The sequence below is a fragment of the Sinohyriopsis cumingii genome, chromosome 6 (assembly GCF_028554795.1).
Source record: "Sinohyriopsis cumingii isolate HCF-2022 chromosome 6, ASM2855479v2, whole genome shotgun sequence".
In the NCBI taxonomy this organism is placed as follows: domain Eukaryota; kingdom Metazoa; phylum Mollusca; class Bivalvia; order Unionida; family Unionidae; genus Sinohyriopsis; species Sinohyriopsis cumingii.
In genome coordinates, this window is record NC_142966.1 from 145401272 (window position 1) to 145420584 (window position 19313).

The following is a 19313-nucleotide window of genomic DNA, read 5'->3' on the forward strand; positions in this document are numbered from 1 at the left end:
GGATCAGTCTAACCTGTATAGTGCCTCTAGACACTCCCAGACTAGTGACACCTTAGAAGTAACAAGATCTAACTCAAAATATGCTGCAATTTTAGTTGTGAACCACCATCCTCAGTATTTTCTTCTCCACCGTTTCACAGGTACAAGAGACATTGGCTTCATTACCTTAATTTAAGAACAATAAAATGTGGCTCTTAAGTTTTCTCATCATTATTGGATCTTACTTTGATGTGTGGAAACCCAGTTTTCTGCCTACTCCCATTGGAGTTCTGTTCTCCTCATCCCCTATAACACCTTCCTTGTGTACAGTTCTGACGTAAGGTGATCATTGACTATAGAAGAGTCTACCATGAGTTGCTTCCACTATCTATGTTGCTGACATTTTGGGCTGCTTACATTGTCAGTTGCAAGTCCAGGTGACATATGTTTTTTCATAGACATAATCAGAATTGTTGTTGGCACTTCTACCACCCCCACAAATCAGTTTTCCATTCAGATATCCATAAGTTGATTTGTAACATCATGACCTTGGGATCAGTGTTGCATTTAATATCTAAGGAAGTCTTTCAGTAGGTGGACAACAGCTTACCTTCTGCCACTCTTTATCTCAACAGACATGCATGAAAGCCTGTTTATGGCCCACTTCATAAACATAGAGGCCCGACATATTATGGTCATCACTGTAACAGCAACTGTGAACTTACAGCTGGTGAAATGAGATGCAATGCTCTCTACCTCCACCTTACTTAAAGATCATTGAGTGGTCTAAAGCGCTCACCATTACGGATCACTGGTCATCAACCTAAGCACATTCAGTCAGTTCGTTTATGTTCTTGAGTTCACAATGGAATGTAACAATGAGTTCTAAATGCTTTCTATTAGATAGATTACACTATCAATTTGGACTTGCAAGAGGTGTGACTTGACATCCAGCTTCTATAGGTCCAGTGGTTTGCCTACATAAAAAGGTATGAAAAAGGTAGCCTAGCTGTATCTTGGAGCAAAACACAATACCACTTGTTACACTGCTTCTCTCTGCGCGGGTTCGAGTCCAAGGCTTGACTAACGTGGATACATGGGAAAGCCTGCCAGTAGCTACTCGTGTATCGGTGGTTCTTACCTGGGTTTTCCAGGGTTCTTCCTCCACCAGTTTTACTGGCCTCCATATATAGCCTATCTTGTGATGAAAAATGGCGTTAAACCCTAGAATAACAACAACAACAACATTTCTTCTCATTCTCAGTCTCCATGTCAACAAGAACATCTCCAACCTCATACCATTTCAAAATTTTGGTCAGCTAGGGCTGGGACTCAACATTAAGTACACAAAGTATATCTCCCCCAGGAATAAGAATTAGTACAGTGGTGGATTCTTTGCCTATACAGAACAATCCATTTGCTTCAGAATTCCTTTGCCTCCTGGGTTTGCTCAATGCATCAGTGGACATCTTTAATAGTCCTATGTTGCCTTCTTGGGCTTCTATTATAATGATTATGTTGTCCACATGGAGGCTGAAGCTTTGACCATTGGACTATCATTGACAATATGCACAATACATGTATAAGGTTCTGTCTGGAAAGTGGGGAAACCTCACTGGGCTCATTGTTGGGGATAACTCTCTAAGAACAACCAACTGTAATCGTGATCACTATGGATGTGAATACATGTTTTTGGGGGGGTATGACTTTTAGCATTTCAGGATGAAATTGGAGTGTAGCCCCCTCATGATCATTATTTACATTCTTGAGATGAAAACCATTCCAAAAGCTTTTCATTAATGGCTGGATAATCTACAGTGGATTGGAGTTTCTTCCTGTCCAACAACTACATAGGAGTTAGCCAAATCCCCAGACTATTGTATTCTTGTTTGGGATTTTTTAAACTGGTGTCTGCTGTGGAAATTCATATCCAGTTCTACATATCCTGGGCTGGGTAATATATTGGCAGACTCATTGTCCTGCAAGAACCATCTAATACAAACAGTATGGTATTTTCATTCCTTGATTTTCACTCAGTAGGTGCCTGATGGGATCAGTCTATGATGGACCCATTGGCAACAAAGTGGAATGCCAGAATCCCATTCTTTGTCTCACCAGTCCTGGGTCCAAAGGCCAGTATAATCACTTTCTTTCATAGATTGGAATGGACAAAGTTACTTCTCCATCGCTTCATGTTACAAAGGTGATACAGGAAGCAAAACAATGAGTGTCTCTTTGTCTGGATTTCTAATTCAGATGAGAAATCTTGGATCAACCTCATCAATCTCAAAATGGAATCACCAGGAAATCAAGATATTCCCTCATCTGCTATAAGCAACCATGATGGCATGTATTTCATCCCAACACAGAGCTCATAAACCTGCATGTCAAGATCATATTAAGATACACCCTCAGGAACAAATAGTTCTTGCAAGCAAGGGTTAAGAAATCCCACAAGTGAGATGGCCTTTCCACCTTAAAGATATTCTCACAGTGGTGCGCACAAGAACAGTTAATATCTGAAAGAGAGAATATTGGACAACCCAAAGATCTATCCAATATTTTGTCCATTTGAATTACACACAACCAACGATGTTGGTTCCTTGCCTAAGTGGAATCTGTCATAGAGTACTAACCTGGCTGAACAAGACACCATTTGAACTGCTATTAGTAGCTTCATCAGACCACCTCTCATATAAGTCGTGCCTCCTCAGGCAGGCAGAATCTGCAAATACATGTCCTATTGGTGGACCAGCCTACATGCAGTTCCAACAAGATGAGTCAGTGTCACTCATTGCAGACCCTGCTTTCATTGCCAAGAAGGGGCTACCATTCATGGGTAGGTAATCAGACTTTTGTAATAATTCCTGTCTCAGGACACTTCAGCTCAGTGTCATCTACAGGACCCAGTGAGAGCCATTACATCAACCAAGATCATGCCTCTTCTTGCCCTCAAAGAGGAACAGGACAATGTATCAACAGAGATACTTTCATCCTTGATAAATGGATCTATTTGTTCCACATATCGGAAATAACCACACACCAATGAATTTGCTTTGCATCTCTGCTCACAAAGTTAGGACAGTTGTCACAAACATTGCATATGAGCAAAACTGTTCGCTACCTGTTAATATCCATGCTGTATGATGGAGATCCAAGTACACTTCTCCAGCTTTTATCTCGGAGATCCTGTATCCTAAATGACTCAACTCATTCAGGCTGTTCCTATAGCTGTTGCACAAAATGTTATCTTTTCCAGATCATTAGACAGCTTCTTAAGGACACTGCTTCTCAACAGGGTTGAGGGAGGGAAAAATTTCCCTTTCGACAAATGGAGTCTATTTTCCACTTTGGCTATCTAGAAACTGTCTCTTCACATACCTTTGTGAACCAGAGATGGTCTTTCTGGTGTAAGGGGATGTATTTCCCTCCACCTCTTACCTATTTTTCTAAGTTATTATGATGTGGAATGTATTTGACAAAGAAACCTGAATTTTTTTCTAAAATAAGTTGTTGTTTTTTATAATACTTGCTCTGTCATAATACACACACACCCTCTCAGCCTCACCACAGTTACATCCAGGTAGAGAGCATGCCTTCTGCTCCATTAATAACTGGCTTTCAGGGGAATTAGCTACCAATCCCTATATCAAAGGCATATCACTATCAGACACCACGATGGGCAGATAACTTTTAACTGTTTTGCTAAAACATTTTAATCTGGGAGGGCTGGATTTATGAGGTAATCATAGTTCTCCGTAGGTATTATGATTGGGTAAGTATTATTGAAAAAAAAACATATTGTACTAGAAAATATTGATTGGCCTACCCCACGTCACCACTCCTGTGCCATTGACTGATGTCCTCATTCACCCACAGACAAACTGTTAGGTCAAATTCTTGTTTTTCAAACAGTGTTGGATAAGTCACCAGGCAAGTGAGTGATCCAAATTGTCTCAGAGGGGCATTGGTTCTTCTTTTCCCAATCCCTTTCACTTTTGTCTTCTCCAATCCTAATGGGAATACCATCATACTCTGTAAGGGACACACCTTGCAGAATCCATTTTAAGCATGCAGTGGATCACAACCAGGGAGTTTCTGCAACTCCTTGGATTAATTTATGCAGCAGCAGATCTTGTCCCATTGGGTCACATCTAATGCAACCATTGCAGATGACCTTTGCTATTATAGGATCAGCATAAAAAACAAGATAGTATAATTCTTGGACCAGTAACGCAACCAGGGTTGGCTCACAACATGACTATTGCGTGAACAGCCTCAACTGGATGTAACTGTTTGTGCAGATGCAAGCACCTGTAGTTGGGGAGACCATCTGTTACAGGGCTTCAACACCGTTATTGGCCAGTGGGGTGTGGAGGACACAGATCTAAAGTATCATCTAAGCCTTTCATTTTTGGAGCAAGTGTATTCAGTGCAAGTTTGTGCTTCTCATGCCAGACAGCTTGGTGTTAGTGATGAACCTCCTAAAACGGGGCAGTATCAAATCACCCCAACTCTTCCTTTTTATCTGGGATTTTTGGAATTGGTCCACACACACATCACAACATCAGCATCCAGATCAGACATATTCCCTGCAGACTCAATGTTTTGGCTGATTTTCAGCCAAGGAAGACAGATTCTCCATACAGAATGACCCCTCCATCCATCAGTCTTTACATCAGATATGCCTGCTTTGGGGACATCAGTCATCAATCTCTTTGTTTCCCAGTGGGATTTCAAACTGCTTATTTTCATTTAGTATGTACAATCTTGATGAAGACTGCACCAAAGTCATGTGAACTTGATCCAATTCCAACATCACTGCTGACTGAGTGCTTAGATCCAGTATTGCCTTCACTAACTGATGTTATTAATACCTCTCTCATCATTTTTCAAAACTGCCATTGTAAAGCTTCTGCTGAAGAAACCAACACTCGACTATAACAATTTAAAGAACTACCGCCCAGTTTCTAATCTCCCATTCATATAAAAAATCTTAGAAAAGGTTGTTCAATCCCAACTTGTATCTCATCTGAATTCAAACAGTCTTTTTAGTCATGTACAATCTGCATATCGCCCTTGCCACAGTACTGAAACTACTCTTCTAAAAGTAGTTAACGACATTCTCTCTGCTTTGGATAGCAGAAAGATTACAGTCCTCACCCTCCTTGATTTGTCTGCAGCATTGGACACAATAGACCATGATATATTACTTCACTGTCTCCTGCATTTATTTGGTATTCATGATACAGCCTTACTGTGGTTCAAGTCCTACTTGGTCAACAGGACACAAATTGTATCTGCAAATGGAATACACTCCAGCCCAGTTAATCTATGTTGTGGTATTCCACAGGGGTCTGTTCTTGGACCTGTTGTCTTCAAACTGTACACTCAGTCACTCTCAAGTGTCATATATCATTATCCAGTGTCTCACCAAGTGTATGCTGACCACACCCAAATATACAAATCTAGCCACCCAAGCGAAGTTGATGCTACCATCCAAGGTGTAGAGAGGTGCATTTCTGATGTGAAATCATGGATGACATGTAACAAGCTGCAGATGAATGATGATAAAACTGAGGCCATTCTGATCACAACACAAAGACTTTCTCAGTCACATCCTTTACCTCAAGCAATAAATATCAGTAACACCAACATTAAATTCACACAGTCAGTACAAAACCTAGGTGTTACGCTGGACAGTACTCTCACATTGCACCACCATGTCATGAACATATGCAAGACTGCATATCTTGAGCTGAGACGCATCAGTTCCATCCGCAAATATCTTTCAGTTGATGCCACTAAAACACTTGTATGTTCATTAGTACTTTCAAGACTGGACTATTGTAACTCAATTCTGTCTGGTTCATCTCAATATCTACTTCAGAAACTTCAAAAAGTTCAAAACACAGCTGCTTGGATCATACTTAGAGTACCACAATCAGAGCACACCTTCCCACTGTTCTGTACCCTACACTGGCTATCCATTCGATCCAGAATCAAACACAAAATTTGTTCTCTGTGCTACGTTTCACTGTCGGACTCTAGTCCTACATACCTATCCGACCTCACCCATTGTACACACCAGCAAGATACTTACGCCCCTCTTCTGACAATCATGTACTCATTATTCCCACTACGAAAACGAAGTCATTTGGACAACGTTCTTTTGCATACCAGTGCCCAGCAGCATGGAATGCATTGCCCACTGAACTTAGACACAAAGACACAGTGATCACATTCAAGAGTGCTCTTAAAACTCACTTATTTCAACTGCAAGAACAAACTTAAAGACCTAATAATGTTCCCTACCTTAAATATTTTCAGCATGTTTTTTCTTTTTAATTTTATGGTGTTTGTTTTTTTAATAATATCATTATATATGTTTTTTGATATTATGTTATAGGTTTTGCCTAAGGTTGTAAAGCGCTTAGAGCTTCTAAGGATTAGGCGCTATACAAAGTCCTAATTATTATTATTATTATTATTATTATTATTATTATTATTATTTATATTTCCCCAGCACTGTATCCCAAGGTTTGGGCTGTTTTGATAATCTTGTTTTGGGGTTGATTGTTTGTGGAAAATAAAGTTGGCTCCAATTACTATTAAGAGCTACCATTCTATGATATCAGACATGTCCAGTCATCATGGCCAAGAGAATCTTGGTCATAACAAAAGACCTCTCAGATTTGTTGATCAATTGGACTTGTATCAATTTAAATCACTCACATGGTTTCCCAAGTGGAATGTTTCATGGGTTCTGACTTAAGTTAATTCAAGCTGTTACCCAGGACCCCATTGAGGCTCCTGTCATACAAAATCCTGTTTCCAAATAGCATTCACTTTGGTATGCAGAGTAAGTGAATTGTATGCTCTCTCTTTTGACCCAACCTACCCTTAGTTTTGATTAAATTGCTTGACTGTCCTGATAATGCAAACTGGGTTCATCACCAGGAATTGGTTGCCATTAGTGGGCAGTCAGAAAAGCCATCATACAAATGATATCCTGTATTGACAAAACCCAAGAGGCAATCAAACAGGACCTGGCAAGATCTCTTTTTTTCTTCTTCCAAAACTTGACAATGTCACCTCCATATGTGCTGCATGAAAGTTAGGAGATTGCGTCAGCCTTCATATGGGGAATCTAATCTTCTTCCATCAGAGGTTAACCAAGGTACAGGTCAGATGCTCGATATTCCCTCCCCCTATTACATGTTCTCCCAACGTTATTGTTATCAGGGAACCTATTTGAAGGAGAAGGCAATGTTTTCAGTAAATTATGTTTCTCTCAGAATACTCACCTGATCACATTACTTTAATACCCTCCCATCCTCCTAGCAAATCGAGCATCCTGTTACACAATGTTCTTCTCATCTTAAAACTAGTGCCACCTGTAGGTGGCAAGGGCAGGTAATGGGCAAGAGCTGTTGTCTTTTATCTGTATAATATTGACAGAAATGTCAAATTTTGTATTTGGCAGGGCTGCATTCAGGAGGTAGTTGGGTATATATTCCTAATGTTAATGTGATTGGGTAAGTGTTCAAGCAGAAACATAATTTACCTAAAAGTTTAGTTTCTTTGAGACTTGGAACTTGAAAAATGTACAGTTCAACAACTCACCGCAGCACACAATAATATCCATCTTGACTGAGACTGCTCAAGGCTGATATTGGTCTAAAGTGCTCACCATTCTAGATCACTGCCATCTCACATCTGTCTACATGAGTTCAAGTCTCTGGCTAGGCTAATGTGGGTATGTGAGAGAGCTTGCAGGTGGTCAGTTGTTTTTTCCTGAGGTTTTCCTGGGTTCTTCCTCCACTAGTTATACTGGATGCCATGTATAGCCTATCATATGCTGAAAAATGGCATTAAACCCCCAACAACAACAACTTTGACACTGCTGATATGCAATGGCTTGGGTATTTAAGACACTATACTACAATTCTGGAGTACTGTAGTTGTCACAATTTTCATTCCTCCCTCCCTGCATCCTTCTGTCTCTCCATTCACACTTCTTGTATCCAGCATATCTAAGCAATGCCTTGATAGTAATCAATACCATTTGTTATTTAAACTATATGTGAATATGTACCCTTTTATGGTTCCATCTTTTCAAATTTGCTTTTGACAGGGTTATCATATGGCTCTTTTTTATCACCTTTGAATATGCACAGTAGCATTTTCTAGTAACCAGAATATGTCAGAAACCTTTCAACATATCTTGGTGCAATTTGGTTGAGACACCAATATATGGGAGTTGTATTTAGCACTTTCAAACTCACAAAATGTGAGTTGATTATGAAGAATGCAAGTTGAGACTTAAGTCTTTAATATGTATCTTTTTGAGAGTGCTAAATTTTCCAATGAAAAATAAATCATTAGTAAAACTCCTTAATTCTGAACAATAAAATGAAACTTCATTTGGTAGTGATTCCTTTACCATGAGGTATTCTGTTTAGCATATGGCCTAACACTGTGGCCATGCATGTACTTAACTGACAATACATGGTGGACTGGAGCAAATCCAATATATTTTCAAGGGGAAGAAGAATATCATTTTTGCAATTGATAATTTCATTTGAAAATATGTAAATATCTCCAATATTTTCATATGGATTCTTAGGTAAAATATGTTACTATACCTCCTATAAGGACATGTATTTTAAGTAGGCTGGCCAATTGGAAACATTAATGCCAGCCCGAGTTTATTCTAAAAATGAAATGCTTGTGTATAAAATATTTTGTTCAGTCCTGGTGAGGCTGGTTGTTTATAAACCTTTCATGGTCCAAAACTTGAACATATGTATAAATCTGAATTCAGTTATAAAGAAGGAAAACAATTTAAGTGTACATGTTGTTTTTTTTATTTATTGAAATATCTTAAAGAAAACTAAAATTGATACACATAAATGTGTTGTCATTAATTCTTATTCCCATAACTTCACTGACAAAAAAGCCAAGTAGTAATAAATAGTTAAATTTGAGCCCAGTAAAGTAAATGTGGTTTAGAAGGTTTCTTGATAGAGTTACTGGCCTTGTCAGTTTCAGATCCTCAGAATTGTAATTTTCCTATAACCAGCATGCACCTTGAACAATTCAACACATCATTGTGCAGATGGATATGAAAACCCATTTAGTAGAACCAGACATGTCTCATGGGAAGTTTTACACCTTCTGCTTCATTTTTGCAGAAAGTTGGGCCTTGTCAAACAAGTTGATATCTTCACTGATTGAAGATTTTTGTAAAACCAGCATAGCTCTAGAACCATTTAATGTGTCCTAATTCAGTATGGATTCTCTTTTTCACTTGACCCCTTGTTCTAGTTGTTACTTTTAGCATATAGGGGATATAATTAATTGACAAATTTCAGTTATAAATCATTGCTTGCGACATTTAGATGATTATTTATTGATTAGGGTTGCTGATAAATCATTTTAAATGAGTACTGAAGTGTATATGTGTGTGTGCTTTTGTGTGTGTGTGTGTGTGTGTGTGTGTGTACAGTAATACCTCTTGGATTCGCGAATTCATGGATTCACGAAATTTTCATTGGTACCCTCTGCGTACATGTTTTCTTTATTTTATTGAATTGTACCTTCGTTATATGACTTCTGTGACATATGAAGTTTACCTAGTTTACCTTCCTGACAATGACAAAGAAACGTCAGTCATTAAGTTTACAGTCCCATTCGTTACTTGGTTTTACCTTACTGTGAGTGCAAAAGAAAATGGCAGCCAATGAATTAGTATAGGGGTAATATTAGTATATATGTGCCGTACTGTAAATGCGCTAGTGTGGCAAATACCCGTTAGGCGATAATGTACTCTATTTTTACGTCAACCATTTATTTCTCTTTTTAAGGGTAATGTATTAAGCTAACTTTTAAATGAAATTAAAGTGCTTTGGGAGCATGATTTGGGTCATATTTAGGGTTTAAACCCTAGAAATAAGCATTTATTAGCATTTTCAGTGACTCGTACCAAACATTCGCGATTCCTCCTGATCCATGACTGGTTCTGGAACCTAACCTCGCGAATGTTCGAGGTATTACTGTATATACATGAAATAAAGTTTGTTTCACAAATTGAAGAACAAAACTCATACTATTACCTGTTTATCAATCAGCATATTGAGTGTAAAACAGAAATATATGCCAAATGTACAAAGATTGTTTAACAGAATTTACAAAATCTTTGAAATTTGGCACCTCTTAAGCACTTTAGTGTGAAATAGTCTTTTTCAGATTATCTGAAAATTGTAATCAATAATTGTTTTTATTTTCAGAAATCATTTTTGATTGATTAAACTCATTTATTGGTACAGCCCTAGTGACCAGTTTGGTTTATGGCTTTAAATCAGAATCATTGATGATTCATAGGTACAATGTTTTACTTTATAGGCTGGACAAAATTTGCCAGAGGAAACAGGTTTTCTGTTGCAGAGCATCAGGAGAGGTACAAGGAGGAATGTCAAAGGATATTTGATCTTCAAAATAGGTACATGTATTTCTGAAAATGGGATATGAGACATTTGAAATTTTGTCCATAAACTGAAACAAGCACCTGATGTCATAAATCAGTGTGACTCAGTCCCTCATTTAGTATGTTGATGGTCATTGATCCTTTTATGTTGGCTGTACTATGAAGAAATTAATTTTCTTGACCATTCGATTTTGTGGTTTTGTAGAAAAGTACATTTTCATGGTCCTTCAATTCAGGGATATATCACTAACTGGGGAAAAGAAGTCCTATTGTCTTTACCAATTAATTGCTAATTGGGGAAAAGATGTCCTAATGGTCTTTACTGATATATTGCTGATTGGGGAATTGTGGTCCTTTTGTCTTTACTGATGAATCACTATACAGTAGTTCATTAAATTTCATTATTTGTAGCAAACACAAGGGAGTTTACCAGTTATATTTTCCAGTTCTTGCTGAATTTTATTTACTGCCTTACATGTGTGACATAGTGGTCACAATGTTCGTCTTTGTCTATCCATCTGTCAGGTGTCAACTTTGATAACAAAAATTCTTAAAGAGCAGTATCTCCTGGTTTCTTTAGGGCTGATCATCATATTTGACCCAAAAATGCATTGCGGAAAGAGCTATCCAGTGAGATTGCTGGTTATGCAGCTCAGGGAGCAGTTGTTTAAATTTTAGGTTAGTAATCAGTGGTCAAATTTTTTTTAAAACTGGCAGTGTTATCAATTATTGCCATTGATGAATTAACATCAGAAAAGGTTAAGATGTTACACTTGCAATATAAATAGCACTATTTTAGGGTGAAGGTTAGAAGTATGGGTCACAGCAGTCAGTTTCCAATATTTTTGGGGGAAAGAAATTCTTTGTCATTAGATGTGTATTTAACTTTGAACCAGATTCACCTGTGTACATAATGCATTCTTGGGAATGATAAATCCAGGTGCCAGAATTCAAGATCACAGGCTGAATTGTTCAGTTCATTTAAATTGTTAAGAGCTGTATGAAGCAGCAACATCGTATGTTTCCATACATGTTTTTTATCACATTGTCAAAATATTAGCTTAATGGGGTAGTTTAAATGCCATGTCGAGATCATGACCATTGTTTTATTTTGTGATACTAGGGGTACAGCAATATCATTGCAGATGAGACAATAAGTTTTGTTTACTTCCTAGTGGATACTATCCAATTATAAAGTAATTTTGCACACAATTTACTGCAGCATAATGTGATTATCTTCATTTCCTTGAATACTTATAATAATAGCAATCCCATTTAATACGGCTGTACACAGGAGTGTCAAAAGTTTTTACCCTCACTGAAACAGACCTCATAATGACAAATGTGCATTTTATAGCACATTTCCTGTTGGACTTGTTTAAAAATATAAAAGCTGTGTTTAAATGGATGCCATATGACAGTATTACAGTTTCAAGCTGATGAAATACTCGAGTTAAGGAAGAGGTGGTATGTTATAGGAAAGCTGCACAGGGTTTTGAAATTATGATTGTACAGTCTGTGCCTGAATTTTTTAGGGTGTTGACCTCTGTAGAGACTCTTTCTACTGATGAGGATTCAAGCTCTGGGGATGAGTCTGACTTTGAGGAGATGGGGAAAAACTTGGAGAGTATGCTGTCCAACAAGAAGACCAGCTCAGAGGTAATAATGACAAAATGGGGACTTAGACTTTGTAAATGAGTGTGGTTTTCCTAGAAACATCTGTCCTTGGGTTTAAAGGATTTTGCCTATTTTGGTTTTTCTTTCCATTTGTCTGTCATTTTAGCTTGCCTTGATGAAAAAGAGGGGAGCTAATGTAACCCCAGCATCATCACTGGTGTTGATGTGTGCACATTAAAAAATATATAATCAAGTACAGCCCCAGTGTATTGCAGTTCTTTCTTCCTGGGTTCATGACAGAAGTTTAGAGTGGATTTCATAGCACTAACCTCATTATTTGTTCATCCTTGCTTACTATTGTTTAGGTGTTGTTTTGCACTATTTCTGCATACTGTTACTTTTGGGACATGAAACATGGTGAAGAGATTCATCATGTGTCTACCACACCCTCATCACAAAAGTAGGGCAGGATGTCCCATATTTTACACTTCACTTATTGGGTAAATTTTGTGTTTGAAGTATATTTCTCAAGTTCTCATGATACTAGAATCAATATGCTAGATGTGTCACATCAATTATTATTGTTTATCATGTAGTCTGTACACTTTACCTACTGTGTGTTCAGTTTAATACTTTTGATATTATACTTGTGAACATATCACTTTATGTGATTCTGATTGGTCCAAATAAGCCCATTTAATTATTGTGCAGTATTCTCTTTACTGATTGGCTGCAATCATGGGAAACCTTTTTAACCCCACCTTCTGGAATTTTTTGTTTTCATTGAGCATTTTTGGCCATCTTTTTTTATTTGACTAGCCAAAGGGAATTGGGTAAAAATGGTCTTGTCTGTTTCAATATTTCCAATTTACCCCCACAGGGGTTTGTTATGTCACACATAACATATCATAACATGAAAAATGGCAAAATCCCCAAAACAAGAACGATAACAACAAGTAAAACTACCGGTATTGCTTAGGTGATAATGAGGATGGGGGTGGGGATGGATGGGCAGCATGTCTGTTGCATGGAATCCACCCTATATACAACCTTGGTTTAATTGTGAACTTTGCTCACAGAAAAATGTAGACATAAATCAGTCTCCCCAACTGACATAACTTTATCCAACCACAGCATATTTACGCAGTAAATATGTTATGCAAATCCAACTCAAAAAGAGATTTGTTTATGTCTTCTGTACAGTGTAGTGTTCCAAATCAAATACTGCAAATATCCGGTCACAAATACATTATAGTAAATATGTGTATATCTGCATCCAATAATCTTTTTTCACAAAAATATCGCAACAATGTAATGTTTAGTTGTAACGTCGAATTTCAAAGTAAACACTGTCTCTGTGTTGTATAGGCCATCCCAAACTGGTACTTTGCACCATATCAAACAATGTAACATCACACGCATTGGACATTTTGTGTTGACAAATGTTTTATCTTCCGTAAAATGTTCTATTTATTTGAATGGATGCTTATTCTTTGATTTACAGTTATCAAAAATGTTTGATATACTTCTACTGTTTCAACTTTGTTTGGTACTTTTTTATCCGCAACAAATGAAAGGTACAGCATCTGTCAGAATGAACGAAATTTTTCATTCTTCTTTCTATCTAAATAATTGCTGAAATAAAACTATGTGACAAAAGGAATCTCAGATTGGTAATGATTTAATATTAAATTGATGAAACTTGTTAAATAATGTCTAGTTTTTGCAAGACTTGGCACGCAATAGCTGGACATTATTCAAACATTTCATAAATTCAATATTAAATCATTACCCATTTGAGATCTTCTATAGCTATATTATATTCATATTTATTAGCACCATGCCCTAACAACAAAAGGTCACAGTGACCTACATTTCAGATATTACTGGCTTTGGTAAAATTATTTAGCACATGACCACACAAGTGTTTTGCATCCTGGAATGGTGGAACTTTTTGAGGGGATGCATCTTGATGAGTATTACATCCTCATCACAAAAATAAGTCACTGTGACCAATAGTTTACACTTTACTGACTTTGATTACTTTGCTTGAAACATTAAACAAGATGATTACCATCAGTTACTACCACACCTATGCAGCAAAAAAGATGTCACTGACCTACATTTTACATAATACTTGCTTAGGTCACATTTCTGCAATTCACTGATGATGATAGCACAATTTGTTTATGCTGTTTGCATATTATCCTACCTAAAATCAAGAAATTAATGAGGAGTTGCATCTTGATGTTCCATACTTTTTCATTGCAAATGTAGGTTGTTGCAGCCCACATTTTACACTTCACTGACTTGGGTTAAATTGTGTGTTGTTAATTTCTTAGGTACTGTTCATGCTATAATCATGAAATTGATGATGATATGCATGACAACCTTGCATCAAAAGAATCTCATCATGACCTCTAGTTCATCTTTTGCTGGCTTTGGTTAATTTTTTGCATTTAGCTCTTGACCAAATACGTTTTGGCATGCTATCTTTGAAAGTTGGTGAGGGGATGCATCTTGATAGGTATTACACTCTTGTTGCAGAAAGATGTCTTGGTGACCTGTATTTCATGTTTCTGTGACTTTGTTAAAATTTTAATTTATTGAGTCCTGTTTATGACAGAATCATGAAAGTAGATAATTAGATGCATCCCTGTGAGTACTTCATCCTTAAGATGAAAGGCCACTGTGACCTATATCTTGTGCTTTACTTACATAGGTTAAGTATTTTTGTTTGATCATGGCCACGCCTATTCTTCCATGCTATATGCATATCAGCCAAAACATAAAGTCCTTTCTGATCAGTGCAGTTGAAAGTAGGAATAAATATATAACATAAAACGTTCCATATAATGGCTATATATTGTATATTGTGATAGGTCATTTTCAGCATGTTATCTCAGCATCATGTATGTGAATCAGTAGGAATGGACTGCAAACATTTAATGTGAATCCTCAACAATAGTGGCAAATCAAGGTGATTACCAATGCATCAACAATGCTAGCCTTCTCACAGTACTTGGCTGTTAAGCCAGGGTTACTCAAAGCATGTGACTTGACCCAGTAAAATATGGGCTCCAGAGGTGACCAATTATAATGATTTCTGAGCAGAATTTTTAAAAAGATCTTTTTTTTCTCCAGATTTCTAGTGACTCTTGCAGTACCTGTTAATAATATCGTAGAAGCAGATGTTTTATGTCATTGATACTGTCACTTTTCATTGCTATAAATTTTGTTTTTTTTTCACAATAGGTAGAGTTGTCCACAATTTTTCATTTGCCAAACTTTGTTGATTTCTTGCACTGGGGGTAAGGAAGAACCCATTCAGTTTTGGGGTCTAAAGTTCAAAGAGCAAGATCTCTGTGGCTGAAAGTAGAAAGGTTTCTGCACAGTAACTCAGGTCCTCCACTATCTACACAGGGGCAGCAGAGCAGTTTAGAGACTGGGGCAGCAAAGGACAGGGGTGGGTGCAGGAGGAGTTTTCCCACTCCTGCTGGGGCAGGATTCAGGGGTCCTTCTCCTGGGATTTGTTTAAAACTTAACACAGGGAATGGATCATTTTAGAGAATTCTAAGCATATTGAAATTAAAACTGAATTGCTTTTTTTTCTTTATGTCATTTAATACATAATGCCGTAAAACAGTGATTTAAAAATTTAATTAAAACATTGGCACTTCACTTCTTTTTCAGAACTTCTCAAAAATTGCATGGCATGTTTCCATAGATTTCACAAAGTCATTTGCGATAGCATGTCTGTCCATGCTATCTATAGCCCATTTGACATAATGGTGAAGAAGTGATCGTTTCTTATGTTTGTGGCAACTTCACAGAGGATTCCTAGGTTGCATCTCATGTGGTATATCCGAAGATATAAAGTTTTCAGTTTTCTTTTCCATGTGATTCGTTATTGAATTATCTGTTTCACTGTGCATTTTCATTATCTGAATGAAATTAATGTCACTGTTGTCATGACCATGCGGTACCAGTCCTTGGTGCGCAAGAAATGTAACAGTGCTTAAGATTGTGAGCAGCTGCTGCCCATTGTTCTTGTTTGCTTCTGAGTGTGTGGATGATGAGGTCTCTCCGATTTCTTTTGTTTTGAGGTGGCAGTGTGATGTGTCTCTATAGCTTCAGTGTGGCATTTTGAGTCCTAATGTTTCTTGAACTCTATCACTGCATTTTTCCAGTTGCAGAAACCTTTTGATATGAAGTATTTGTCTGCCTTGGAATTGGAGATCTTCCCCTCTGCCATTGCCAATATGCATATGAAGCAATGTGTCAGGTCTTGAGACCTAAAGTATATAAACATGGCAGATATTAAGAATAATAAACAATAAAGACTAGATGAACATCTTGTGTATGAAATAGCATTGTTTTATTTGAGATGACAGCAAGGACGATGTATGTAAACATTTTAGAGCTTGTCGGCCTATGTTCAAACCACATAACAAGCTTTCTTTTATTTTTATTTTTTAATTTTTTTCTCGAAATTGAAACCTTTTCTAATAGATAAAAAATTATAGATTTTGCAAGGATCAAATATATATATATATATATATATATATATATATATATATATATATATATATATATATATATATATATATACACACACACACACACACACACACAGAGTAAATATTAACCATGATTACCTCATCATAGTGAATTAGTGAAGCCAGGGATGAACTTGATACCATTCAGCTTTAAATGAATGGCATTCTTACTTCTTTATCCCAGAAGATTGCTTAGGGAAATTGAAGATGAGCAGGTGATCCAGACTATCCATATTACTATAGTTAGTGCAATTTATGTCATGAATCTTAATTTTAGATTGTTGTTTCACATAAGAAATCATAGTAGTGTAAGGTCTTTTATGTAAGAAAAGTACTACTTTCTTTTTGTTTCCAAAATAAAGAGCAGGTGGTAGTCAATTTAACAGAACAATGATGTTTTACTTACCTTAATGTTGTCTACTCATGTGCATTCATCAATTCCATTTATCCAATAATTGGTCATGCATTGTTTAACACATCTTGCATGCATTGGGCATTTTCCAATGTGACAGATAATGTCATATTTATACATATTTCCTTTTTATTCATACTAGATAAATAGTGGATTTCAAGCATAGATTTTTTTTATCTTGATAAATTATTGGAGTGGTGGCTGCAACCTAAACTCCAACACCCATGCTAAAATTACAAAGTAAAGGACTTATCCTTGAAGTAAGGGCAAAATCCTATTGATTTTATGGTCAAATATCAAGGTCACTGTTATTGAAAGAAGAAAAACTTGAGTTCCCCACCACCTATAGTTACCAAACTTTATTGATGGCTTGCACCTGGGTTATGAAAGAATCCAGTAATTTTGGGTCGGTAGGTTCAAGGTCAGGGTTACTGTGACAGAAAGAGGAAATATGGTTTCTGCACAATAACTCATGTTCTTCTTCATCAGTGCTTACCAAACTTTGTCGATAGCTTGCACATGGAGTAAGGAAAAAGCATCTTCATTGGAGTCAGAAGGCTCAAAGGTTATGACCGAAAGAATGAAAATGGTTTCTACTGTATGAAATTTCTTCTGTCTGTAATTTCTTCTGTCATGTACCAGAATCAAATGTTGTAATGGCATGTACATGGGGATGGAATTTCTTCTGATTTTGGGATCAAAATTTAAATGGCAAGGTCACTGCAACTTAAGAAGAAAAATGGTTTCTGTATTATAACAATAGTTAGAAGAAAAATGGTTTCTGTATTATAACAATAGTTCTACATCACAGATCTTTACCAAACGTTCTGAATGACCTGCACTCAAGGTCAGGAAGAAGCTTAAAAATTTTAGGTTAAAAGAATCTGTGACCATAATCACAGTGATTGTAGAAAGAAAAATGGTTTCTAAAAAAACATTCAGTTGTTGGCATTTAAGACTATTCAACATGATGCTGGTATATAAGCATGCCATTCATGGTGCCTTTTCTTACTTTCTGTAATGTCTTTATCATCTCACAGTACCAGTAGAAAGTGTGTATTTTCCTTATCATTTTAGCTTGGTTTTTATCTTACAATTTTTGCCACCTACTGTTTGCTTGGTACTATATAGCCAAGGATGTGCTGACATGCCATTTGTTTGGTTTCAAATTGTATGGCAAACTAAAATGAGAAGGTTATTTATGGATTGCATGCCTTGCCCATAGATATACCATGATAGCCTAGTCAGATGATGGGATTTGACGCTACCATGTATTCCCTAATTAATGCTCCCACTCAAATTACACCCCCCCTTTCTTTTAAGAACAGAAAATTTAAAACTTACTAAGAATCATCACCATTCTGTAATCCATTAAGTGCAACACAGGAATTAAGTAGTCCACAATGACAGTTTTAACATAATTTCATATTTCATTTTTCAATCAACATTATATATCTTGTTGGCATGGTGTTTGCCTTTGGATTCTGACTTTATGACTTGTTGGCATGGTGTTTGCCTTTGGATTCTGCTGACTTTATGACTTGTTGGCATGGTGTTTGCCTTTGGATTCTGCTAACTTTATGACTTGTTGGCATGGTGTTTGCCTTTAGATTCTGCTAACTTTATGACTTAAATTTAAAAGATGCAGTGTAAGACTTGTGCTTTTCAATACCCATCTGCTTCACATCCATAATGCTGTAGCAGTCTCAATTGATCACACTGTTACAATGTATATATCTGTAAATTACTGAAGTCACAGGCACTTATGTAGTGTTAAACAAGAAGCAACGTCTGGGCAGCAAGTTTAAAGACTCACCAGTCCTACTTCAGCCAGCTGCTGAGTGGGAAAATGTGTTGATTGATTGATCATTTTCACTGCTGATATTTACAGTAACTGAATTCAGTGGCAGAAAGACCCCCAGGTGTACATGTGATCATTATAAGAGTACATCAAAAGAACAAACTTTAGCTTTCATTATTGTGCTCCAATAAATGCCTCCCATTTGGAAATTCTAATGTCCTCCAGGGGTATTAATTCCCTTTTGGTCACAAGTACTGCTTACTGAGCCGTCATGGCTCCTATATATGGAGCTAAACCCTATATTTACATACAGATATATTGCTCACTTATAACATGTCCAGCTATGAGATCTAATGGCAAGGTGTTAATTGTTTTACTTATAATTTCCAGCATACATTGTTAATCCTTATCTGTTAATATATTGTTGGCAGGCAGATATGGATCTGTGCACTTTAA

The 19313-nt window shown here is 36.8% G+C and overlaps 1 protein-coding gene across 4 annotated transcripts in view; it reads left to right on the top strand.

Annotated features, from left to right (window-relative positions):
- The window catches only part of LOC149798201 (transcription initiation factor TFIID subunit 1-like), a 154610-nt gene that overhangs the window by 87935 nt on the left and 47362 nt on the right, over positions 1-19313 (top strand). For all 4 annotated transcript variants that reach the window (XM_089963286.1, XM_089963288.1, XM_089963289.1 and 1 more), the window contains 2 exons: positions 10387-10483; positions 12004-12127. In XM_089963286.1, the coding sequence (XP_089819412.1) occupies positions 10387-10483; positions 12004-12127 (221 nt within the window). The remainder of the gene's footprint in view (positions 1-10386; positions 10484-12003; positions 12128-19313) is intronic.